The sequence below is a fragment of the Lutra lutra genome, chromosome 9 (assembly GCF_902655055.1).
Source record: "Lutra lutra chromosome 9, mLutLut1.2, whole genome shotgun sequence".
Lineage (NCBI taxonomy): Eukaryota > Metazoa > Chordata > Mammalia > Carnivora > Mustelidae > Lutra > Lutra lutra.
The window spans coordinates 139,442,569-139,468,847 of NC_062286.1; the positions used below are offsets into that span (position 1 = coordinate 139,442,569).

Consider the following 26,279-nt stretch of genomic DNA (forward strand, 5'->3'; position numbering starts at 1 on the left):
ACAGGAGAACACCCGACCAGACCCCCCCCACCCACCCAACATGGATGTCCAACGGCTTCCTCCAACTCCCCGCTCTGGCCAAAAATGAGCCTGTGGTCGTACCAGACATAGCACCCTGAAGCCTGCTCCTCCCCTCACCCCCAGCTGAGGGCAGGAAGACCCTCCCTCCAGTGCAGTGGAGTGGCATGGCTGAGCTCATGGGCACTGGAGTCAAACATCCTTACAATAAGATGACTCCCCCAACCACAGCTTACTGGCTGTGTGACCACAGTAAGTGATTTAACCTGTCTACACTTCCATATTCTTTTATCAGGGATGATACAGAATGCTCCATCAGGAAGTTGAAACAAGGGAGTCTGGGCATGTCAAGACCTGCAGGATTGAGCCCCTCATAATCCGTCCAACCTTGACCGTGGCCACCACCCTTCACCCACCCACGCTTCAGGGGCATAAACGCTTCCCTACTATCACCTGCACTGAAATAACTGGGTAAGGAGCACTAGTCATGCAAAAAAAGCAGAGGATTCCTACCTGGCAGAGAGAAAAACCAGTTAATTTAGGCAGTAACTGATAAGAGTTTAAAATAAGAAATGACACGTTTGTGCCGAGGTATATACTTTGAAACACTAACCACATTTTTTTTCTCCACAAATTCTTCTACGCTAGTAATTAGAGCTTATTAAAAATTTACACTGTGTAACAGTTACCCAGAGAATTTTAATAAAGAAGTATACATTTGTAGAAAATAGATGTGTGATGCAATCAAATACATCATTTCTTACAGGATCCTTGCCAGGGAGGAATGGGTCCCCACTGAGTCACAGCCAAGTCCCACTAACCACTAAGTCACTCTGTATGAGCTATTTTCAGTGCATTTCAGGGCCCAGGAGAAACATGCAGCCTCCATCCCACAGATATTTACAAACAGTGTGGACCTAGCCTGCAGTGGACTTTAAAACATTAAGTTTAAAGCAGAGTTCATAGGGTGCCTGGGTGGCTCAGTCAGTTAAGTGTCTCCCTTTGGCTCAGGTCATGATCTCAGGGTCCTGGGATCAAGCCTCACGTCAGACTCCCCACTTAGCAAAGAATCTGCTTATTCCTCTCCCTCTCCTTCTGCCCCTCCCACTACTTGTGTTCACTCTTACTCTCTCTCTCTCTCTCTCAAATAAATAAATAAATAAAATCTTTAAAAAAATAAACAGAGCAGTTTCCTAAACTTTTGGGAATCACAGATAGTTCTGGAACCTGACGATGGCCACAGATACACATACTCAAAACTTTTCATAAAGAATCTGGGGTTTCGGGCGCCTGGGTGGCTCAGCGGGTTAAGCCGCTGCCTTCGGCTCAGGTCATGATCTCAGGGACCTGGGATCGAGTCCCGCATCGGGCTCTCTGCTCAGCGGGGAGCCTGCTTCTCTCTCTCTCATTCTCTCTCTCTCTCTGCCTGCTTGTGATCTCTCTCTGTCAAATAAATAAATAAAATCTTTAAAAAAAAAAAGAATCTGGAGTTTCAAAAGATCCTCCAAGGTCCACCTGTGTACTCCTGGGTTAAGCACTGCGGTTTTAAAGTAACAAAAAATAGGCAGGCATTCTTCAAGAGACCTGCCGGAGAACTAAAGAACTTTGCAACTAGTTTCACAAAAGAATAACTGTTAATAGAGAATATTAATGATTCTACTATGCTAACTATAAAACATTATACTAACTGTGTACACGGAAATAGGAGCCATAAACCACACGATACCAGTAATAACTAATGTTCATTGGTTACTTCTGGGAACTGTGCTCAAAGCTTTGTGTACAGCAGTGGTTCATTAAATTATGACAACAACTACATTATCCCAGAGCTGAGGCTGACGGAAGCCAAGAAAGCTGCCAGGGCCACAGGGCTAGAGAGGAGCAGGTCAGAACCCCAACTCTTACAGCCAGACTCGAGACACCACCACGCTGTGTCGCCCGAGGAAACCTGCATTCTCATTTTCAAAGAAAGCCCGTCCACCTGCCCATCTGAGTTGCAGGCATGGTGACCTTCCCTTAGTTCTTCAAATGCACCAAAATCCTTCATCTCAATGATCTTCTACATATCCCTGCCACTGCCTGGGACACGCTCATATCTTACGACCCCCACCCCTGCCCCTGCCCTAAAGAGAAGGCCGCTCAGCGGTTACAGCCCCTCCCAGAGCTATGGGCCCTTCTGTCCTAATGCTCCCCACAAAAGCAGCGGCACTGGGTTTGTGATGTTTCGTGCGTGTCTCCCAGTGGCTCTGGGAGCTCCGTGAAGACACTGTCACCCTCGCGCGTCCAGCGTAGGACCTGCCAAGTAGTAGGTGCTCCATAAAAAGTAGCAAAATGAGGGGCGCCTGGGTGTCTCAGTGGGTTAAAGCCTCTGCTTTCGGCTCAGGTCACGATCCCAGGGTCCTGGGATGGAGCCCCACATCAGGCTCTCTGCTCGGCGGGGAGCCTGCTTCCCTTCCTCTCTCTGCCTACTTGTGATCTCTCTCTGTCAAATAAATGAATAAAAGCTTTAAAAAAAAATGGTAGCAAAATGAGGAAAGACGCCACCAAAAGAAACTTGAATGAAAACAAATACTAGAGTGTCTGGGTGGTTCAGTTGTTAAGCGTCTGCCTTCAGCTCAGGTCATGATCCTGGGGTCCTGGGATCAAGCCCCGCAGCAGGCTCTCTGCTCACTGGGGAGCCTGCTTCTCCCTCTTCCACTCCCCCTGCTTGTGTCCCACCCCTCCCCCTCTGTGTCAAGTAAATAAATAAAATCTTTTTTAAAAAATCAAAGAAAGAGACTCCTATAATACAGAATTATAAAGAAGGAGCCTTGATAAATTCCCTCATTTTGTGGACGGCTAAACAGATTTGTCCCCAAATGTTAGCGCCCAAATGTTCTGCATTCAGGGCAGTGCTCTTTCCAACGTGCAGGAAAGTCTACTAAGATGAAGGCTGAAGGAATCGAAGAACACCACACCCAAAGGGAAGGGCTGTGGTCTTGGAGCAACTGAAGGAAAGCGAAAGACTTTGGTTTCCAGCTGACATGGTAACAGACCCTCACATTTTACGCATCTAGAAGACCAGAAAACCATCCATGAACAAGTTTTCAGGCACTAGACAATAGGCAGCACAGACAAGGGCCCTCAGAGAAGGGACACAAACAAGGGGCCCCGAGACAGCCGCCTCTGACCACCCAGAGAGATTCTAAAGTTGCAGAGAAGGAAGCGCAAGGGGGCCAAAGTCCTTGGAGTTTGCAAAGGAGGGAGCAGCACATGCCAACAGAGTGGCCCCCGGAAGCTTCCAGCGAGTACTGATTGGCGCACACGCGAGAAGATACTACGGAGACTGGGGAGGAACCACAAGAAAGGAGCCAGCAGGTCCTTCCCGGCACTCACGTGCATGGAGCAGCAGTCTGTTCCTACCTGTGACACATGGCACTGTTGTAGTAGTGGCCAAATTAGCCTAGACTAAAGCCTGCTCTAGACCCCCCGATGGAGCTAACTTCAAGCCTCACCAGAATCCAGTCCAATCTAAAAAAGTTAACTACATACCATAACAAGATCCAACATTAGCAGATTTATACAATTTGTACTGTGAAATCTAATACCCCCAAAATTCTTAATGTCTGGCATCCAATCAAATATTACCATGCATGAAAAGCAGCAAAATAATATGACCATAATCAGGGAAAATGAATAAACTGAGAGAGTCCCCAAAATACCAGCGATGATAGAATAGAAAATGATCTTTAACAACAATTACGGGGTGCCCGGGTAGCTCAGTCAGTTAAGCGTCTAACTCTTGGTTTCGGCTCAGGTCATCATCTCGAGGTGGCAAGATCAAGCCCCACACTGGGCTCCATGCTCAGGATAGAGTCTACTTAAGATTTTCTCTCTCCCTCTCCCCGGCCCCTCCCCACCCACACTCCTACAAGGATGCACACACACACGTGCACACTCTCTAATAAGTGAATCAATCCAAAAAAAAATGCTCCATATGTTCCAGAAATGCATGGGCATGTTGATGAAAGAAATGGAAATATAAGAGACCCAAATGTAAATTCAAGAGATGAAAAACATAAAACTGAATCAAAACATAAACTAAAAGAAATGACAGATTAGAGAACTGAAAAAAATCAAAGAACTTGAAGGTACAGCAATAGAAACTATCTAAAATGAAACACAAAGAGGAAAAAAAAAAAGAATAGAGCATCAGTTATTTGGAGACATTATCAAGCACCATAACATATATAGAACTCGAGTCCCAGAAGAAAAGTAGAGGGCAAAAAGAGAGATGGAGAAAGCATCAAAAATTTTAGAAGAGCTAAACATTCTTAAATTTGACCTAAACTATAAGCCTACAGATTCCAGAAACTCAACAAACCCCAAGCAAAATACACATAATGAAACATCACATTGAAGTACAACACAATCTACTGCTAAAAATCAGCGATCAAGAAAAAAATTTAAAAAGTGGTCAGGAAAAAAAAATACATTACATTTTAAAAAGATATTAATAATAGACTTCATGTCAAAATCATTAAGGAAGAAAATGATGGTATCTTCAGAGTGCTGCAAGAAAAAACACTAATCAGCATTCTTTACATGAAGAAATCTTTTTCAATTGTAAAGGGAAATAGGCTTATTCAAACAAACAAAAAGTGGAAAGAATTCACTGCCAGCACACAGGTACCATGAGAAATGTGAAAGGAAGTTCCATAAGCAGGAGAAAATGATGCCCAGACAGAAACCTGAAATTACTCGAATAAAAGAAAGGCTCAGGAATGGTCAATATAAACGACAACATTTTTCTCATTTTATAAAATCTCTTTAAAAAATGCCTGACCGATGGGGCGCCTGGGTGGCTCAGTGAGTTAAAGCCTCTGCCTTTGGCTCAGGTCATGGTCTCAAGATCCTGGGATCGAGCCCCGCATGGGGCTCTCAGCAGGGAGCCTCCTTCTCTCTCTCTCTCTCTCTCTCTCTCTCTCTCTCTCTCTCGGCCTGCCCTCTGCCTACTTGTGATTTCTCTCTGTCAAATATCAAATAAATAAATAAAATCTTTTAAAAAATAAAACAAATAAGATTTTAAAAATTAAAAAAAAAGTAAAAGTGCCTGACTGCTAGGGTGCCTGGGTGCTGGGTCAGTTGAGCAGCTGACTCTCGCTCTCAGAGTCATGATGAGATCAAGCCCCAAGGCGGGCTCTGCGCTCAGCACGGAGTTTGCCTGAGATTCTTTCCCCGTCTCTCTCCTTCCCCCTCTGCCCCTCCCCCCACCCCACCTCAAATAAATACATAATAAAATCTTCAAATAGATCCACAAATCTAAGCCTAATGCCTTTTTCACAAAGGTGCCAAGGTAATTTAATTCAGCAAACAGAGCTAGAATAACTGAATACAAAGGTGAGGGGAAATGTCCTTTGTCCTTAGTTAACTCAAAATAGATAATAGATATAAAAACCATAAAATGATAAAACTTCTAGAAGAAAACATAGGAGAAAAATCTTTTGTATTCTTTAGTTAGGCAAAGATTTCTTAGAGGGGGTACAAAAAGCATGGGCCACAAAAGGAAATACTCATGAATTCAACTTGAACAAAACTGAGAACTTTTGCTCTTCAAAAGACATTGGTAGGAGGGGCGCCTGGGTGGCTCAGTGGGTTAAGCCACTGCCTTCGGCTCAGGTCATGATCTCAGGGTCCTGGGATCGAGCCCCGCATCGGGCTCTCTGCTTGGCAGGGGGCCTGCTTCCTCCTCTCTCTCTGCCTGCCTCTCTGCCTGCTTGTGATCTCTCTCTGTCAAATAAATAAATAAAATCTTTAAAAAAAAAAAAAAGACATTGGTAGGAAACAGAACACCAACTGGGGTGCGTGGCTGGTTTAGTCAGTGGAGTGTGTGGCTCTTATTCTCGGGGCTGTGGGTTCGAGCCCCATGTTCAGTGTAGAGATTACTTAAAAATAAAATCTAAAAAAAAAAAAAAAAGGAAATGGAATACCAAGCCATAGACTGGAAGAAAATACTTATAAAACATATCTGATATCCAGAATATAAAAAGAACTCTTAGAGTTCAATATTTAAAATATGAAAACAAAAACTTGAATAGATATGTCATCACAGAAGATACACAAATGCAGCTAAGCACAAGGAAAGATGTTCAACATCATCAGTCATCATTAGTTATCAGGGAAATGTCAATTAAAACCACAGTGAGATAATACTACCCACCCACTAGGAAGGCTAAGAAAATTTTTTAAACTGACTCTATTAAATGTGTTGGCAAGGAGAAACTAGATCTCTCATATGCTGCTGGTAAAAATGCAACATGGTACAGCTCCTAAAATGGTTTGGCAGTTACTTAAAAAAAATAAATATACACTTACCATCTAAGCCAGCAATCCCACTCCTAGGCATTTACAGAGGAGAAGTGAAAATATGTGTGTTTATACTAAGACTTGTGTTTGTGCGTTCATAGCAGCTTTATTCATAAATAGCCAAAAACTAGAAATAATCAAAATATCTATCAACTAAGCGGCTAAACAAATTGTAGCCTATCTATACAACGGAATACTTCTCAATAATAAAAGGGAATGAGCTAATATGCAGCCACACAGAGGCACCTCAAGAGCACTGTAACACCTGAAAGAACCTGGACACATAAGATTTCATTCTGCACAATTCTGGCAACATGAATTCTAGAAGAGACAAAAACATACTAATATAACAGCAGATTAGTGGTTGTCTAGATCAGGGGTGGGAAAGGTATGATGGCAAATGGTCAAGACATGACTTCCAGTAGGTGCAAGAAATGTTTCATTTCCTGGTTGTGGTTGTGTGGTTGTGGTCACACAACAGAACATACTTGTTAAGACTCATTTTAACAAACTGCCCTTCAGTGAATATTATTACATATAAATTATACTTTAGTACAGGTGAAAGAAAGGAAAAAGAAAAAAGGAAGGGAGGAAGAGAGGGAAAGAGGAAGAAAGGACAGATGGAAGGAAGGGAGGGAGGGAGGAAGAGAGGACAGATGGGAGGGAGGGAGGAAAGATGACAGAAGGCTCGCTATTCTTCTATTCTTCCCAAGCCCACCTTACAAAGGCTAGAATGAAAATACCTGACAAGTTGCTGGCACCACTGATTAAAAGAATTTTTAAGAGTACCTAACGTCCTTTGCTCTGATTCTGTATTTATAAAGTGAGCTTGAGATCTTAGTCTCCTCAAGAACTCCAACTCAGAGCCAGAGAATGCACAGTACTTATGAGACCACAGGGACTCGTGTGTGGTCTTCAGGTAAAGTCTCAATTCATTTTAAAGGCATGCAGGAATGTATCTTAAAATTGCTAGGCTATTCATATTTGTCAGAATGGTGCTATCTGCCCCTGAATGGTGTTAAAAAAGTGCTGTCAAGTTCTTACTCTAGACGTTGTCTAGTGGGGAAGTGCTGAAGTGGGGAAGGTTGATAGCAACCTGAATACCTTAGCCTTCTAGGCAAATATTCATCTCATTTTAGTAAGCAAAAAAACTAACATTCTGATTTCTATTCCAACATAAGTCCCCTTTTCCTACCCCCATCATTACTCCTTTAACCCAGCATAGATGCCCATAGGAGCATGGGCTTTGACAACTACATTAAAACCCCAGTAACTGTGATTTCCAAAAACTTACGGTAGAGGTGAAGAGAAAGGAACCCCTTTCCACCACAAACACAGAAAAAATAACAAATACAGAAATTTAGATAAAATATTTTAAAATGCAGGAAGGCAGGAAAGGCAGAAAGGACATCCTCAATGCCAGTAAGGAAAATGGTAATCAAAGTGAGAACAATTAGCATAAGACAACACCCTATGACCAACATTTAAGACTTACATATAGGTCCTAGACACTAAGATCTCTAAAGGCCACATGGGAATAAATGGCACTGGTGAATTTGAAACCAAGCCCCCAAAAACAGATGAGGAAAGGGGACTACAGTTAGAGTGGGAGTTGGGGGAGGGGAAGTCAATCCTGAGAAATCGAACAACAGGCCTACATGACCTATGAGTGCTGAGTCAACTTACACCACCTGCAAACACAGGAGCCCCACTACGAGCTCTCGGGAGGACCAGCATCCAGAGGTACTGCAATTCCAGGCATCCTAGCACAAGCAAACGAGAGCCTTTCACAATCCAATAAGCATGCAATTTCACAAAACAATCCCTGTGGAAGATAAATTCCAAACACATACCATTACAAACCATCAAGAGAAAGAGCAGACACAACAAATGAGGATTTACATCCCTAAGATTAGAAATGTTAGAAAAATCTAAAATAGATTATCAAATAATTATGCATAGGATTAGGATTTAAAATATAGATATCAAAATGAAAGAAAAAGAAAAATATGAGTGGGAAGAAAGGGTGCATTTGAAAAAGCCACGTAGAAATGGAAAAGAGAGACAATATAATTAAAAATTCAGTAGCTGGCTTAAATAGCAGTTTAGACACAGCTCAAGAGAGAGTTAGTGAACTGGAAGACTGATCTGACAAATCACCCAGAACACTGCACAGAGGAAAAAAGAACTGGAAAATATGGGGATAGCAGTTAAGGCACAGGAAGAATGGAAGGCTAACGTCTGAGGTAAGTCCAGTGAGAATTCTGGAAAGCAAGATTAATGAAAATTAGAAGAGGCAATATTCAAACAGATAATGGCTAACAATTTTCCAGAATGGGGAAAAAATGCATATTCAACTTGAAGAAATACAAACCGTGAATGAGGGATTAATAACAAATCTGTCCTTGGGTGCACTGTAGAATACCTATGGCAAAGAAAAGCATCAAAAAACCCACAAAAAAAAAAAAAAAAAAAAAAAAAGCAGAGAAAGATTACAAATTAAATCCCGGATCTCTTCCTTAAAAGATGTTAGCGGCGTATTACTTATAACCAATAGGTGTGGGGTCTTGAGTCCAAAGACCTAGTTCTGCAATCCCACTTGCTTCTTAACCAAGTAGGGGACTCTGGGTAGACATCCCACCTCTCTGATTCTCAGTTCCCTCCCCAGAAAAATGGACACCTGCCTCAGATGACAGCTGCCTGTAGAAAAAAAGGACATTAGGTAGTCAGATAAAGTCACACAGCATCTGAAACACCAGAACTTTGAAAAGATCAGCTGCTGTTATGATTAAGTCGCTGAGCACATTATATTACTAACACTGCTGATGTTTCCGCTTCTAGGCTTCAGAAAGGCAACTGTAGCCACTACAAACTGTGTGTGGTGTGGGTGCGGTAGGGGGTTCTAGAAAGAGAAACAACAGAGGGTGAAGCCTCTGTGTTAAACTTGGCCTGAAATCGAGCTTGACTCCTAAGCCACGCACGTTTGTGACAAACTCTACAGCACAGTCAAGGCTAAGAGAACTGAGCTGAGATTTGGGAGACTACCTGTCACAGGACAGAGTTAATGGTGGCACCTCATTTAAATGCTACTGAAACAGGGGGCACATGGGTGACTCAGTCCATTAAGCATCCGCCTTCGGCTCAGGTCATGACCCTGGTGTCCCTGGAGAAAGCCTCACATTGGGCTCCCGGCTCAGCAAGGAGGCTGCTTCTTCCTCTCTCCCTGTGCCCCTCCCCCGACTAGTTCTCTCTCTTAAGTAAATAAAATCTTAAAAAAAAAAAACCCTATTGAAACGAAACAAAGAAATAAACACTCTTTGGAGGCATGTAACAGAATCCAGAGACTGTACAGTGCATCATAGTCACAATATTCAGATTATAATCCAAAATTACTCAATAAACAAAGAAAGCTAAAAAAGAGATGAAAATCACAGAATGACTCTGAAGGGACCCAAATGCTAGAAACACAGACAAGGATGTAAAAGCAACGCTTACCAAGTGCCCATATGGGCACCTGGGTGGCTCAGTTGGTTAAGTATCTGCCTTTGGCTCAGGTCATGATCCTGGGGTCCTGGGATCGAGCCCCACGTCAGGTGCCCTGCTTGGCAGGAAGCCTGCTTCTCCCTCTGCCTCTGTCTGCCGCTCCCCCTGCTTGTGCTCTCTCTCTGCCAAATGAATAAATAAAATCTTAAAAAAAAAAAAAAAAGAAAAAAGAAAGTGCTCATGGCCATGAAGGAAGTACACCTGGCATGACATGCTACCTACTAAAACACCGGAATAAAAACTCGGAAGCGGAAACAATACCTGCAATTTAGAAATTCAAGGGACGGATTTAACTGAGTAATCAAATAACAGCAAATTTCCCGAATTTGGTGACAGAAACAAGTGTACCTTATCAAGGATCTTAGCAAACCTCCAGAAGAAACACGTGCAGAAAACCACACCTAGACACACCCAAGCCAAACTGCCCACGACCTTGAAAAACAGCAGACAAAAGCAACTAGGCGCCCAAAGAAGAAGGATTTGAACGCCCTGTAGCGAGGGAGCGAGCGAGCGTCGCACCAGGAGCAGCCAAGGCAGAAGACAAGGAGGCCTCACCTGGGAAGGACAGCAGGGAAACTGGCAATGGAGGACGAGACACCCAGTGAGACACCCTCGGGAAAAATGATGAAATAAAGACAATGCCGATCACCACGAAGAGGAACAAAGAATTTGTCACACACCCTTTCAAGCAGAGCCAGCCGACACAGACTCTGAGAAAAAGTGGGAGAAGTGCTGCGCAGGCTAAGGACAAAGGATCCCACTTGGAAACTGGATCTTCCAAAGGACTCTCCAACACTGGAAATGGTAAATATGTGGGTAAATTTTTATAAAAAACTGTATCTCCTCTTAATTTCTTCAAAAAATATGTCTGATAGTCTGGAGTGATGCAAAGCAAAAATGATAATTTTGTACTGTGGAATTTTTAGCATATGCAGATATACCACATAATGAAAACAATAACATAAAGCAGAAGGATAATAAATGGAACTCTACAGTGGTCAGGTTTCACCGTTTTACATAAAGTGCTACATTATTAACTCTAAGTAGATGGTTTCTGTCTCCACAGCTAGACGTGGGGACCCTTTAAAACCCTGGGACCGTGTCATATAATGCCTGGCACACAGCAGACACTTAATAAATATTGGCTTCTGTAGAAGTCAGTCTCCCGAGACTTTGATTACCAGGATTCAATTCAGGAGTCCGGCAGCCCCTGAGAAAGCAGAGAAAATCTAGTTTCCACAACAACGAACGTGAGATGTGGCGGCCAGCCACCCCCACAACCTGAGTTACAAAGCAACCAGGACATTCATTCACTTCTGCTTGCAAAAGTGAGAGATCTGAGTTTCCAAAAGGAAGAAAGCAGGTCAAAAACTACCCTACAATAGGTAAATAAAAGAAGGAGGGAAGGAGGGAAAGAAGGAAGGAAGGAAGGAACTGGAGTATTCAGTATAAAATGCATGAGTTAATCAAAAATACCTAATCATCCTAACAATGAGTATAGTAGAAGGAAACTTGGGGGATTCATAGTAAATATGTGAGGACGGGCAGAGGGAGTGAGGATGTGTAAAGCACATCTGAACCAGTAAGAGATCTCAGTTGCAGGGATTTCTGTTTTGTTTCATTTTAAGAACTGGAGCTATGTATTTCCTCTTATACAGAACAAAGACCCATGTTATGTAAATGTGGCCAGTCCTGGGGTCTGGGGGCAGTTTGTATGAGTATGCTGCTGGTGGCCACTCAGAGCCAGAGAACTAGCCTCCCTAGCGCCCCAAGTTGGTCCCACACTCTGACTGCAGCTCTGACCCCGGCCATGCGGCTACCTGACCTCAGAGTACAGACAGCTTGGGACATCATGTCCCCCTATGTGGCACAGGAAAGGTACACTAAGTATCACTAAGTCACAAAGTGGGCAAGTTCTTCCCACCCAATTCTCTAATGACATCAACAAAGTTGCCTTCTGGTGCTATTAAGTCAGTAAAACTGGCTCATCTTCCTTTTTAATACAGTGCAGACCTCACGCTCTGAAGCTTGGGCAGGCAGCTGTGTCTATCTAGAATTTAAGGTTATTTTATTATCTTATGATATTTCGGTTACGTTTCATGTTGAGCAACTGATACAAGTTTTCCAAACCTAAAGTTTTCCAAAAAAGAAGTTTTTGATACAAAGAAAAATATAGATGGTAAACAGATAAAGCAAAAACAGAAAAACTGAACTCAGAAATGACTGACTTCTGAAAAATAATGGATTAGTGTAATCCAAGGAAAATATTCCCACTAATGACATCATATTCATGTGCAAATAATAATGCCTTTTATTTCAAGTACTGAAAAATCTTTATTTTTTTTCTTTTTTTGATATAGGTAAACACTTTCTTTTGTGTGGATCAATATCCTGGCCCCTTTCAAAATTAGAAGATCCTACCTGAGGCTAAATTAATGAGATTATCATTGAGATTATTACTATTAACCTACAAATGATATATTAGATTTATTTTAAACTATTTCATGAAAGCACCAGAGTTTATTAAAATGTACATGCAAGCTAGGATTGGCTCCCCTTTCCACAAAGTGAATGAAAGTAGCCAGCAGTATCTTCAATGTCACTTGTGAAGGCGTTGGACCAGGTACTGTGGTTAATAACCTCTTCCCATGATGTTTTAATGTTTTCATTAAGTCTTCCAAGACAAACTAAATAAAGCAACAGCTGATAAACTACATAGTAACAGAGCAGGAGTTCTCAGCCCCAGCACGACTGACATACTCATTCTGGGGCGAAGGCTGTGCATCGTGAGATGTTCAGTGACAGTCCTGGCCTCATCTCGCTAGTTGCCAGGAGCTTCTTTTCCCAGAGATGTGCAATCAAAAACATCTCCAGACACTGCCACAAGTCCCCGCTTGAGAACCACTGTAAAAGAGAAAGACTATCAGGAGTTACCACCTGAACAGCCCATGGTAAATCGCTGGTCCCAGGAGGGGATGGGGTCAGTAGGAAAGATCTGGCCCACCTTTGCCTCTCTGAGCTCTCCCACTACTCCTTCTCCCCCTCACTGCCCTCTCCTCCAGCCACATGGTTCCTTGCTACTTCCCAAACACTCCAAGGGCCTTTGTACTGCAGAGCGATTCCCTCTGCCTGGAACTCTCCTCCCCAGGATGTCCTCTCTGAGAAACTCCTCTTCTTTTTTTTTTTTTTTAATTTTATTTATTTATTTGTCAGAGAAAGAGCAAGCACAAGCAGGAGGAGCAGCAGGCAGAGGGAAAACGCAGGCTGAGCAGGGAGCCTGATGCAGTACCCTGGGATCATGACCTGAGCCGAAGGCAGATGCTTAACCAAGTGAGCCTCCCAGGTGTCCCCTCCTCCTCTTTAAGATCTGCTCATTCATCGGCTCCTTGAGCTCCTCCCTGACCACTGATTTTGAAACTAGCCTCCCACCTATACCCCACCCTGCCATGATCTACTTTTCTATTTTTCCAGAGAAATTATCCCCTTATAACACATAAAGTGTTTACTTCCTATGTTTACTGTTTATCAGCTGGGTTCACTCCCCCATCCAACCTCCCAACCAAAAATTCTAACTCATTGATGTGCCTGGCACACAGTAGGCACTCAGCTGAAGTTGCTGAATGAATAATAAAGATCCACCAAGCAAGCTTGCTGTGTCTGACAGTGGCAGCAGCACATAAAATGACTCCTGCTCTGATAAAGAATTTTCTAGAATTTACATTTCTAGCCACTGCTAAGAGGACATGTTGTCTGGTGAACTGTTCACAGGAACAAGAACTGAGGTCTACATGGTGATATCATGAGCAGTCGATTATTCTCAGACCCAACAAGTCCAGGTCACCCACAAACATCAGGAATCTCAAGCTTTCAAGTTAGAAATGAAATATGAAGTAGCAGATAAATAATTCCTTGTTCAATTTTTTTCTCTTTGTTTTCTTATATTTAAATAAATAGTTGCCCACTCCATTCATGAAAGCTTAATGCAGAAAAGCAAAGTGTTCTTAAGAAAACAGCTTCTAATAGTAACTTCAAGCCTTCTTGCCTCAATTTAAAATCTAAAAACCAAGACTGACCCCGACTGCCTTGATCTGCCACCTCTGCCGTGACAGACTTCTGAGCCATGGCCACTGTCTGGGTTTCTGCCACACATCAGGTTCACTGGCAAGTTTACACAGGACATCACTGACCCTTTACCAAAAATGAGTAAGAATTTAAAGCTAACAAAGACCAGTAGAGGAATGGCTTGGAAGGACTGCTAGTTTGCTACATCCGGGTGGGCGGCCTCTCCCATCATTTTATGCTCAGCACCCTGCGCACATACTGCCATGCCTCCATGTGCCGCCATGCCTCCACATGCCGCCATGCCTCCACATGCCGCCATGCCTCCCTGAACTGTATGGCCAGTATCCCAGATATCCCTGCTACAATCCAGGCAGAGGCTGTGGCTACCACCTGCCTTGCTGAGGGACAGGCCAAGTTTAATAACCCAGCTAATTAGCTAAAAAGATATGCAGCTTACCTCCACCATCCAACCAAAACCAAAGTGGTTCTGCAGCAGTAGCCCTGAACCCATACAACCCAGGATGAGATTGGTTCCTCTTTGACAATGTCCTGATCAATTAACAAAGAATCAAATAATCTAGAATCCTTTAACCTGAGGTTAGGTAACTAAGTAAAAATTTTAAAAAATAAAATAAAACCCTATTCCTTGATTTAAAGTTCCACCAGAAAAATGTATTTCTAGAACCTACGACTCTGAGGAAAAAAAGGATTTATCCTCTTTTATGCTAACTCAAGGGTCATCTACTAAAAATAATGAACACTGCCAGTATATTCATCATTTAAAACAGTCTGGGGCATGAGATAAATGAGATAAGGAGGCTCTAGCGGAAACACAATGGATCCTCAAGCACTCGCCTGTGCGTTGATGCTTTTCACAAGACACCAATCTGTCTTAAAACAGGCTAAGCACGAATTAATGTTTCAAGTATAATTGGTAGGTGAATGTGCTTTACAGGTTCAAAGTACAGTACATATAATCTAAGAAAAACAAAGAAAAGAAATGTCGCAGTCCGTTTTACATTAAGAAAAAGATCAAATGATCTAGTACCAAAACAGAAAGCATATTAACAGCAAACCCACCTCAAACATATTTTCCTCCCATTGTGGTTAACTTCAAGTGACAAGAGTAAACCATAACTGAATATTCGACAGAGTACTGGTGATTCAGAGACAAGAAAAACATGGTCCGGGACTCCAAAGCTCCCCAGGGAACAAAGATTGTCACACACATAACAACCCACAATACTCAGGTGGCAAGAGCCATAGCATACAGGTATAAACAAACCGGGGAAAAACCAGCTCTGTCTGGAAGAGGGAAGGGGAGACGGGACATGCGTCCCTCCAACAATGATATTTGAACTGGGCCTTGAACAGCAGGTAGGAATTCACCACAAGGGAAGAGAGAAAGAATCTGGGAAAGGGAAAAAGAACATTCCAGAAGGAAGAGAAAAGCAGAGAAAAGTACACTGAGTGTCTGCTGCCTTTGAGCAGTTCGGGGAAGTCAGAGATTTCACACAAAGCCACTAACCCCTGACTGAAGAGCCACACTCAAATTGGTTTTAAGTGGAAAGGTGAGAAAAAATAAACACAATAAAACATACCCAATGAGCTACCGTTATTGGCCCGGACGTGAACAGAGGTAGAGATGGAGGCAGGACGTTAGAGCATGTCTATCCCAGCAAGCATTTTCATTAAGAATCCGTTCTCCAGGCATACCCAATATTTACGATTCCCCATTCAACATGTCATCCTGTCACTATAAGTCTATGTGAGATATGCCACCCTGGGCCAGCCCACTTATCCATACAATCCAATATTCTGTCTCTGACACAGCACTAGGGGACACTGGTGGGGCGAACATGATAGATGTGGCCCGCTTTGTCTATGTCCATCTCAAAACATCAGAATATTGGTTGGTGGTGACCAAGAAGGAGTTTAGCCTTATTTGCAAAATTCGTACTTTATAAAAACACAGAAGGATGTAACAATATAGAACTCACATAATTAATAATTTCATAGAGCTGCTCATTAGCCACTCTTCAATGAACAATTACTAACTCTTTGTAAGGCCTTACACAATTTGCGGGGGGGACTACAGTAACCCATCCATTAGTGTGTTATTTCAAGTGGCTTCATTCCTCTTGCTAATGGGCTTGTAAGTATGAATGCAGATTCCTATATTGGGATTATTTCTAATAGCTAGACTAGACAAGGCTAGCCAATCTAAAAGATAAAGAATGCTCTTGATTCTTCACTGGCTTTTGGGGGGAATCTGATGCCCGCACACTGCAGGTCCTTGTTGACTTAACTAAATTTCAACAGCAAGTTGCACGAGCTAACTTTCTCTACATAAATGCCATTCTCTAACAAAACCCATGCTGATTTATTAGCTCTTGTCTGAGCAGATCCATCCAATGCATAATGTTTTATATTGCAAATCTTTGAGGGCTACTGATGGTTATTACCAGCACTACGCAATGGGCTGGCTGAAAAGACCAACTTAATTCATGAGCAGCCGTCCTTTCTACACCATGCATACATGGAAATTCCTCCTTGATTTGTGGCTTTAATCATGGCTTCCAAAACCTGTCATTATTTATGACTCTGACTTTTACACTGACGGTCAATGGGAAACATTTACTCGGTTACCTGATAGGAAAGAACTCTGCAGCTCAAAGCGGTTCGTGTGCTCCATTTTGATATTACACATCTCAATTTTCCTGCCGACTCACCAGGTTGGGGACAGAGCTAGAGGAGGTGGGAGCGACAGTGCTAGAGCTACACAGTATTAATGAACGCAAAGATAATACTTAAATATGCAGTGACTTCTCTAGCCAGACTTGAGGCAGATCTGAAAGGGAAAAAAGGCTGTAAAAGAAAACCAACAATCTTTGGGGTAAGTATATGTGCACATGGGTCTCCATTTCCCTACTGTTCAAAATATTTGAAACCATCAAGTGACAATGACCAACATGAAGTCCCTTCTTTATTGACCACCTTGCCCAAACTGCTAGGAGGGTTGCCCTCCTCCTTTATTTATTTTTTTAAACGATTTTATTTATTTATTGGAAAGACAGAGGTAGAGAGAGAGAGGGAAAACATGTGTGCGAGCAGGGGAGGAAGAGAGGGAGAGACTCTCAAGCCGACTCCACTCTGAGCACAGAGCCTGACAGGGGACTCAATCTCACAACACTGAGGTCATGACCTGAGCTGAAACCAAGAGTCAGAAGCTTAATCAACTGCACCACCCGGGCCCCCCCGCCCTCCTCCTTCTGGAAAGGAGCAAACTCTTCCATGGGTGCATCCTGCTCCAACCCCGTCTCATACAATCCAACCCCCATTACCTTCTGCCCTCTCTTTCTGCTGTCATCTTTCCCTTTAGGGGGCACCTGGCTGGCTCAGTCGGGAGAACATGAGACTCTCGATCTTGCAGTCAGGAGTTTCAGCCCCAGGTTGGGTGCAGAGGTTACTTAAATTAATTAATTAAAAGCTTTAAAAAATAAAGTCAGTATGTTATCTTTCCCTTTTCACTAACTCCCTCCCCTCAGTCCATGGTTATGTTCTCCTCTGTAACTTGATTTTAAAAAATCAGTATCTTTCAGAAAATCAAAGCATAACACTGTTCAGAAAAGTGTATAGATAACAATTGTCCCACCTGACAGATTTTCACAAACTGAACACACTGTTGTAGCTAGCATTCGGCTCAACAAAGAGAATTTTACCAGCATCTCCGAAAGCCCTTCAAGATCCCTTCTGCTCACTATCCTACCCCAAGGGTGACCTTCAAACAGCCTGGATGACACCAGCTTTGTTTGTTCTTCTACTTCATATAAACAGAATCAATCAGTATGTACCCTTTTGTGTCTGGCATCTTTCACTCATCATTACGTTTGTGAAGTTGGTCCACATTATTGGGTAGACTTGCAAACCATTCACCATTACAGCTGCACAGTTTTCCATTGTGTGAATGGAACCACAATTCATAATCCATTGTACTCACAATGGACATGTGGTTAGGCTCCAGTTTTCAACTATGAAGAATAGTGCTATTATTTGATGGGTGAAACAGATAAAGGGGATTAAGAATACAATTACCATGAAAAGCAGTGAGTAATGTATAGAATTGTTCAATCATTATATCATACAACTAAAACTAATATAACACTGTATGTTAATTATACTTCAATAAAAAATTTTAAAAATAAAAAGGAAATATAATAAATATAAATACATATAGATGTGATATATATGCGATATATACATATATATACATGTGTGCATATACGTGTATCTATATCTATGTTGATACAGATATCGATAGCATTTGGAGACAAAAAAATTAACTACAGAAGTACTAAGAGAATTTACCCTGAGCCCATAATATAATGTCAGGTAATAGTACACAGTCAATACATAATTATTACTTGATTTTTCCCCCTAACTAGTCAGGATGTCTGAAGTTTTCATCTATGGATAAAGTTAACAAGGCTCCGAGACCATAAAAGGTGCTCAAAGATTAAAAACAAACAAACAGGGGCGCCTGGGTGGGCTCAGTTGCTTGAGCATCTGCCTTCGGCTCAGTCATGAGGCCAGAGTCCTGAGATCAAGTCCCTCATTGAGCTCCTTGCTCAGCAGGGAGTCTGCTGTTCCCTTGGCCTGCCGCTCCACCTGCTTGGGCTCTCTCACGCTCTCTCTGTCTCTCTGACAAATAAATAAATTAATTAAATTTTTTAATAAATAAAAAATAGAAACAAACAAACAAAAAAGAATGGTGCTATTATGACCATGCCTTTTTGAGAATAATACGTTCACATCTTGTTGGGCATATAACCATGAAGAGAATTACTGAGCCATTCCAATCTTTTTTTTTTTAAGGTTTCCAGAGTTAATAAATATAAATAATGCAAATGTGTTCTGGGCTCTTCTATCCAAGACATGCAATTGACCTCAATCCTTCCAGCTGCTTCTCCTTGAAAGGGTCTGCTTTCCTCTGCTGTGGGCTCGCATGAAGTGACCATTCCCAAAAGTATCCAATTACCAGCCAGTGCCCAGAATACAGGAGGTTCTCAATAAACAAGCCCTGAGCTCGTGGACTGTGAGTGACACTGTAGTCCACATAACTCCTAATGCCTTCCCAGCTAATCCTGGTCTGGCTTCTGCTCCTCGGCTGCCGTGGAAGAGCCCTCCCAAAGCTCCCCTGAAGACCTCCTACCTACCAAAGCCCGTGGCCTGTCTTCAGGATTCATTCTCCCCGACCCTTCAGTGGCAAGTGGCAGGAACAATCACCCCAAACAAAACCTTGGCTTCAAGGGTCCCCTGGCTTCTTACCTCTGGGATGTTTGTTCTCCAGGCCTCACTATTAGAAGCTTCTGCTGCTGGGGGCTCCAGCCGTCACCTTCTTCTCCTGCAACACCCTCTGAGCTGCTCTTATCCATTCCCCTGGCTTCGACTTCCATCCCCCACTAATGACTCCCTCCAGTCCTAACTCTGCTCCAGAGCCCTACAAGGGGGCTTTTCGGCGGCCTCCTGGACTGTGCCCCCAGGATCTCCTAAACACGCCGCAGAAGCAACTGTCCAGATGGAAAGCATGACCTCCTTGCATACTGCCTGGCTTAGTCGATGCACACTTCTGCGTGTCTGTCACGTGCTGCTCAGCAGGCTAGACCTGGTGGGCCAAGATGGGGAAGACCGGGTCTGATGGACCAGAGCAGGCCTCTGGCCACGCCTGGCTTAAACGCTGCCACAGGGCTCGGGGAGGAGGAGGAGAGGAACCTGGCCTAGCCTGGGTGGTGGGAAGCAGAAGTGCTGCCGCAGGGTCTGTCTCTGAGTTGACTCTTCCCTGCCGGAACTAGCTCTAGGCCCCACTTGCTGCTCTGACACCCGCCTCCTCCACTGAGATCCCGTGGCCCTTGCCTGGGTCCCTGGAACACAACACTTTTTCCATCCCTGGCTTGTTTCTCTACAGTCGACCCTCTACAATGTAACTCGGCTCTAGGACTCCCCTGATTAGAATCCTCCAGTGGCACCCCATGGGCTCCCTGAACAAAAGGCAAGCCCCTTATCCTGTGAGGGGCTGAAGGCCACACGTGGTAGCCGTCCCCCACCCCCCACTGCTCTAACTTCTGTGTCCAGTGCTCACTGTGCTCCTGATGCACGGGTCCTGGACAACGATGAGCCCCTCCAGCCTCAGAGCCTGGGCCCCTTACTGTCTGCTGGGCCCAGAGGCTTTCTCCAGCTCCGTGGAGGAACATCTCTATCTTGTCAAACCTCAGAGCGCTTCTCAGAGCTCTAGAGAAGCCTTCTCTGGCCACCGGGTAGAACAGCAACTCCATCCCGCCAACAGCCCTGCCTGGACCTTCTGATCACACTCACCGGTCACGCGTCCAGCACCACACCCACCACTCCTGAACTTAGCTCACTCATTTGTGTTGGCTTCTTTTTTTTTTTTTTTTTTTAAGATTTTATTTATTTATTTGACAGACAGAGATCACATGTAGGCAGAGAGGCAGGCAGAGAGAGAGAGGAGGAAGCAGGCTCTCCACCAAGCAGAGAGCCCGATGCGGGGCTCGATCCCAGGACCCTGAGATCATGACCTGAGCCGAAGGCAGAGGCTTTAACCCACTGAGCCACCCAGGTGCCCCATTTGTGTTGGCTTCTTAATGGCTGTCTCCGCCACTGGACTGACAGCTCCGTGAGAGTCTAAATCAGATTTGTCTCATTCCCCTCTGCATCCATAAGGCCCAGTGTGGTGCCTGGGACTTAGTAGGTCCTGAATAATTTGTTACTCATGTCCACCAACAGATGGAGAAAATGAATGGCAAGTCTGCCAAGGCATGGTGGCGAAGTACAAATTCTGCAGCCAGACTCCCGGGTTTGACTTTCACAAGCTGCGTTGTTCGGGGCAAGTTCCTTAGACTTTCTGTGCCCCTTGGGAGCCTTGCTTGGCAACAAATAAAGTTAAAAATACCTGCTGCATAAGATATTTGTAGTTAAATACTACAAGCGCTCACAGCAGAGCTTGGCACAGTATCAGCCCTAACTAAATGGCAGTCCTTGTACCTAAGTCCCAGCAACACATCGAGGGACTCCCTACCACCTCTCGGGGGAGTCTAAACCCCATGATGGGAAGACAGGTGCTTACTCTTCACAGGTGGGCCCCCCATCTACCCGCACGGTCTCTCCCACTCCTTGGCCCTGCATACCCCTGGCGCCCAAGTCCCCAACCTTCTCATCACATAACCACTTCTGCACACGTGGGCCCTCTCCCTGGCATGGCCCCCGCCTTCCTTGGCCTGACCCAACTCGAAGGCCACCTCCCCTCCTAACCCCGGTAGCCACGTGGCTCTGTCTTGCCACTCCGCCTGCTGGAGCCCCGAGCAGGCTGCCTTCTGCACCACCTCTAGTGTGCGCCTCCCACCAGGCAGGAGCATCCTGGGATGGAGCCCAGGGCTTCTTCAGCCCCCTGTCCTTGGCACCTCCTGCAGGCTAGCCCCTGGAAGGGACTGGAGAGACACCTGTTACCGGATGAATGACTTTCCAAACATGGAAAGCAACCACTTGCCCTCATCTTACTTTTTTCCCATCAGGGTTCAAATTAAGTGTATTGAGTGTCAAAACCACTTTCTTTTATTACCTAGGTTTTGTTGCAAATTTTCTGTTTAAAAGATCTTACTTTGGGGCACCTGGGTGGCTCAGTCAGTTAAGCAACTGCCTTCAGCTCAGGTCAGGGTCCTGGGATCAAGCCCCACATCAGGCTCCCTGCTCAGTGGGGAATCCGCTTCTCCCTCTCCCTCTGCCCCCAGCCCGGTTGTGCATGGTCTCTCTCTCTCAAATACATAAAATCTTTAAAAAATCATAAGTAGATAAATAAATGCCTTATTTATTTGTTGGGCACCTGGTTGGCTCAGTCAATAGAGCAGGCAACTCAATCTCAGGGTCATGAGTTCAAGCCCCACATTGGGCGTGGAGCCTACCTAAGATAATTAATTAACTAATTAAAAATAAAAATAAAATAAAAAGATCTTAATTTGTGATGTAGAAAGCCATTTAAAATGCTCTTTTTAACCACAGACAATTTCAGGGAATCTCTGATGTTCATCTGTTTTGTCTCAGAGGAAAATACAGAGCAACGAAAGTAAAATACGTTATAATGATCGGAGAGGGGAAGCAAAGTTGCTTCTGGGTCCACCACTCTGACTCTTTCATTCCTTGCCACCTCACCCTGCTGGGAGGACAGAGATACATGTTTTCATTCCCAACATACTACAGGATAAATGAGACACAAACTTTGACCAATATGTCAAGGGTTACTTAACAAAACAGAGGTGATGCTAGCAAAAAGCTCAGCCCTTCAAACTGAACCCAGTGGGAAAGACGACCTATAAGGTTGGCTCAGCTAATAGACAAACTTAGAGGCTCTGACAGAATGAAGTCAAGTTTGATTTAGAACAGGGGTTGGCTAACTGGCCCGTGGACCATATCCAGCCTACTGCCTGTGCTTGTAAATAAAGTTTTATTAGAAAACAGCCATACCCATTCATTTATGTATGTCTGTGGGTGCTTCCAGGCTACAACAGCAGACTTGACTGGCTGCATCAGCCCTTCTAGCCCACAAAGCCTAAAATATTTATTATCTGATTCTTATGGGGGGGGTTAATATGCCCATCTCTGATTTAGAGAATAATGCGATATCAGGATTTTTTTTTCCATTTCCCAACTATTAGCATACTCAAGTTCCTGTTCCTATTCAAGCCAGTTCACTTAAGGGGGGAGAGAGAGATTGTTGTTGTTTTTAATTGACAATCTTCGATTCAAGTTTATCTTATAGTTCAGAGAAAAAGCTCAGTGGTTTGGTTTTGGGCTCAAATTAATATAGCTTCTCCACTTTGGGGGCACACAGCCTGGCTGTGGTCCATGAACAGAACATTTTTAGAAACTTGGAACAAAGCAGGCAGGTGAAATGGAATGCTTTCTGCTCAGGAGGGGTCTTTCATTCCAGCTTAACCGTATACCCTGCCCCTTCCAGCTCAAGGTCGGAAGAGTCTGTATTCCTCCACCCCAGCTAATCCTATTTTCTATGGAAGTTCAGATTATCGCTGGCTGGCAGCTAGGCTTTCCTATCAATAGAAGTATGCCCTCTTCCAACTTCTTTCATAGATACCTCTTAAAAACGAAACATTCGAAAACAGTTTATTCCCTAAATGCTAACACATTCTACCCATCTGTCTTCGGAAGCTAGATGCACACTCCAGTAATGCTGCAGGGACTTCGGAACTGGGATCCAGCTCTCCAACTCTTTGTACAGATGAAACTTTTACCTCCTTTTTCAAACACTCCGTATTACGGAAATTTCTAAGCACATGCCAAAACAGAGAAAACGGTATTGTAAATCCCCATGTCCCCAACAGCCAGCCTCAATAAGTCTCAATATTCTGCTTTTCCCCCCCATTCATCCTTCTTCCCAACTTTGTGCTTGTTTATTGTTCGTTGCAAAATCTGAAAGCAGATCTCCCTCGTCAAATCACTTCACCCATAAATGCTTGTTGTTCCTGTTAGATGAGGCCCCTCCCCTTTGAAAAGCTGTTACCACTGTCACATCTGACAAAGTTCCTAAGAATTCTTTTTTTTTTTTTTTTTTTTTAGTTCCTAAGAATTTTTAACATTTAACTTAACATCTACTACCCAGGCCAAGCTCAATTTCCCCCACTGTTGTCATCACGTCTTATTAAAGCTGGTTTGTTCAGCTAAGAGCCCAAGTATGACCACAAAGTATTTTGGTGATCTGTCATTTAGGTGTCTTCTCATCCATGACAGATCATCCTCATTCTTGTTTTCAACTACCACCGGGATATGCTTAGATGCTAAATGGCCAAGCAAACCTCACCAAGGGTAGCATCTCTTCGGGCCGCACCTGCTCTAAGCAAACGCATGGGCCCCATAAGCACAGATTCACACAGCTCTACTTTCCAGCACAATCCGCCACGGGGACCAATACGCCAGGCTACCCCACACACTTTCTGCTCTCAAGAGAAGGAATTTAGCAATCTAATTCTCGAAAATTAAATCTTTTCTGTGCTGCGATGGCCTGAAGACTCCGAATGGTTTAAAAAAAAAAAAAAACAAGGCATACATTCATTAAGGCTTTTTTTCAAGTCAGCCAAATTTAATCAAGAATCACAAAGTAAATCAGACAAGCCTTGTAATTCATTATTGTTACGAGTAACAACATTAATTAAACACCTGGCTCAAATAGGACAATTGGGTTATAAAAAGGATGACCTGTGTCCCTGCCCAAAGCGACTTACAGCCTAAATGAAGCAGTTATCACATCACTTACACAAAACACCCACGGAAGACAAAACCTAAAACCACCCAAACTGACATCCACACCCCCACCATTAGGTTAAGAATATTGGTGAGGCTGATCTGGGTGGCAGACAAGAAAACAAAAGTCAAAAGGAAGAGTATGACTGCTAGTTCTAACATTTCTGAGCCACACTAGATAAGTTACTGAATCTCTCTGATTCTCAGTTTTATCATTTGTAAAATCGGAATAATCTCACCTACCTCACAGAGCAGCCATAAACACTGAATCAGAAAATCCTACATGAAAGCCCACACTAGTAATGATGATGAAAATAATAAACTCAATTGACTCTAAGATTCTTTATGCCAGGCTCTAAGCTAAAATGCTGTATGTGTACTATCTCATCTAATCCTATCAGTTTTATGAGGCATCTCTTATTCTTATGTAACTGTCCAGACGAAGAAATTGAACAGAATGAGTGGGGGATTGATCTGCTTGTCTAATAAGACACAGCTAAAGGTAGGAAGTGGGTCACAGGACCTCAGGGTTCTTGCTGTCAATCATGGCATAATAATGCCTCCCAAATGCCACCACAGTAAGGAGTAAAGGTGGGACCCAAGGAGTCTGGTGGGGGCGGGTGGGGGGGAACAGGCCCTCCTATATAGCTATTAAATCAATTATATTGTAAAGTCATTATTTGTATTACATTGTAAAGTACAGCACCTCGTAGCTCCCATCCCTGCTCAAACAGGAAGCCCCACAAGACTCCCAAAGATGCAATCCCAAGGCATGGGTATAGTCAGAGCCATAATGGTGGCTTCATTCCTTGTTGGGGCAAGTCTTCAGCCTTCTTGCTACAGAGTATTTAATGCCTTCTCTATTATGAGAAGATACCCAATACTTGGGTATCAAACACCCAATACTTGTTCAAACAAGGCCAAAGTAAAATCAATTATTTTTACCTGTAGAATCTCTTACTTTCTTTTAGTACATACATACAAAAAAGACTGAAAAAAGCTAGCCACCAGGAAAAAGCTCCAATTGCCATGACAGTTTGAGAAGCCCAACCAGGCCAAGTAGCAGAGGTATCTGGACAAGAACTGGGGTCCTGGCCAACAGTCCCATCAGAACTCCTGTGCATGAAGCCATCTTGGACCTTCTCACCTTCCCAGAGTTCAAATGCGAACACATGAAGCTTCTCTATCACCCAGGCAACCCACAGAATTGTTAGCAATAAAATACTGTTCTTTTGGGAGCACCTCAGTGGCTCAGTCGGTTAAGCATCCGACTCTTGATTTTGGCTCAGGTCATGATCTCAGGGTCGTGAGATCGAGCCCTCCTCAGACTCCCTGCTCTCTGCCAGTCTGCTTGAGATTCTCTCTCTTCCTTTCCCTCTGCCCCTCTTCCCACTCATCCTCTCTCTCTCTCTCTCTCTAAATAAATGAATAAAATCTTTAAAAAAAATAATAATAATAATAAAATGCTGTTGGTTTAAGCCACTAAGTTTTGGGGTAATGTGTTAAATAACTAAAACAGCCAGCAATCTGCCTTTCCCACCAGGCCAAATATCAAATCTATGCATAGAAGTTCACTGATGTTTACCAATGGAAATGCTACATTCCTTCCATTCAAGGATGTCCATTGGCTGAAACACTTATCTCTATAAACCCAGGGTCATACAGGACCTGACTCAACAGGGTCACATAAATATGAATAATGGTCACATTGATAACAACAGCAACGGCAGCTAATGTTTACCGAGTATTTACGTACAGAGAGCCTCACACTAAACCTTTCATTCACTTAACCTTCACTAAAACCTTTGAGGTGGAACACTATTGTGCCCATTTTGCAGATGAGGCCACCAAGGCTCAAAGTGGTACAGTGACTGATCCAAGATCACACGGCCAGTAAAGAGCCACACAGGACCTCCTTGACCTTCTGGCCACCTAGCTCCTAACCACTGGCTTTACTACCCCTTCAAGCGCCATCCTACTTTAATAAT

The 26,279-nt window shown here is 43.6% G+C and overlaps 1 protein-coding gene across 6 annotated transcripts in view; it reads right to left on the reverse strand.

Moving 5' to 3' along the window:
• Positions 1-26,279, reverse strand: part of LOC125109742 (serine/threonine-protein phosphatase 4 regulatory subunit 1-like) — an 81,550-nt gene that overhangs the window by 53,021 nt on the left and 2,250 nt on the right. Inside the window, exons 1-2 of one of the 6 annotated variants that reach the window (XM_047746898.1) lie at positions 6,373-6,377; positions 4,428-4,430 (exon numbers count right to left, since the gene is read on the reverse strand). The exons of 4 other annotated variants lie outside the window; for them this stretch is intronic. Coding sequence is in view for 1 of the 2 variants with exons in the window: in XM_047746895.1 (XP_047602851.1) it covers positions 16,618-16,678 (61 nt within the window). In the remaining variant the exon portion in view is untranslated. Of the gene's footprint in view, positions 1-4,427; positions 4,431-6,372; positions 6,378-16,617; positions 16,820-26,279 lie in introns of those variants that run through there. One more of the 6 variants, XM_047746895.1, reaches the window with a different exon arrangement.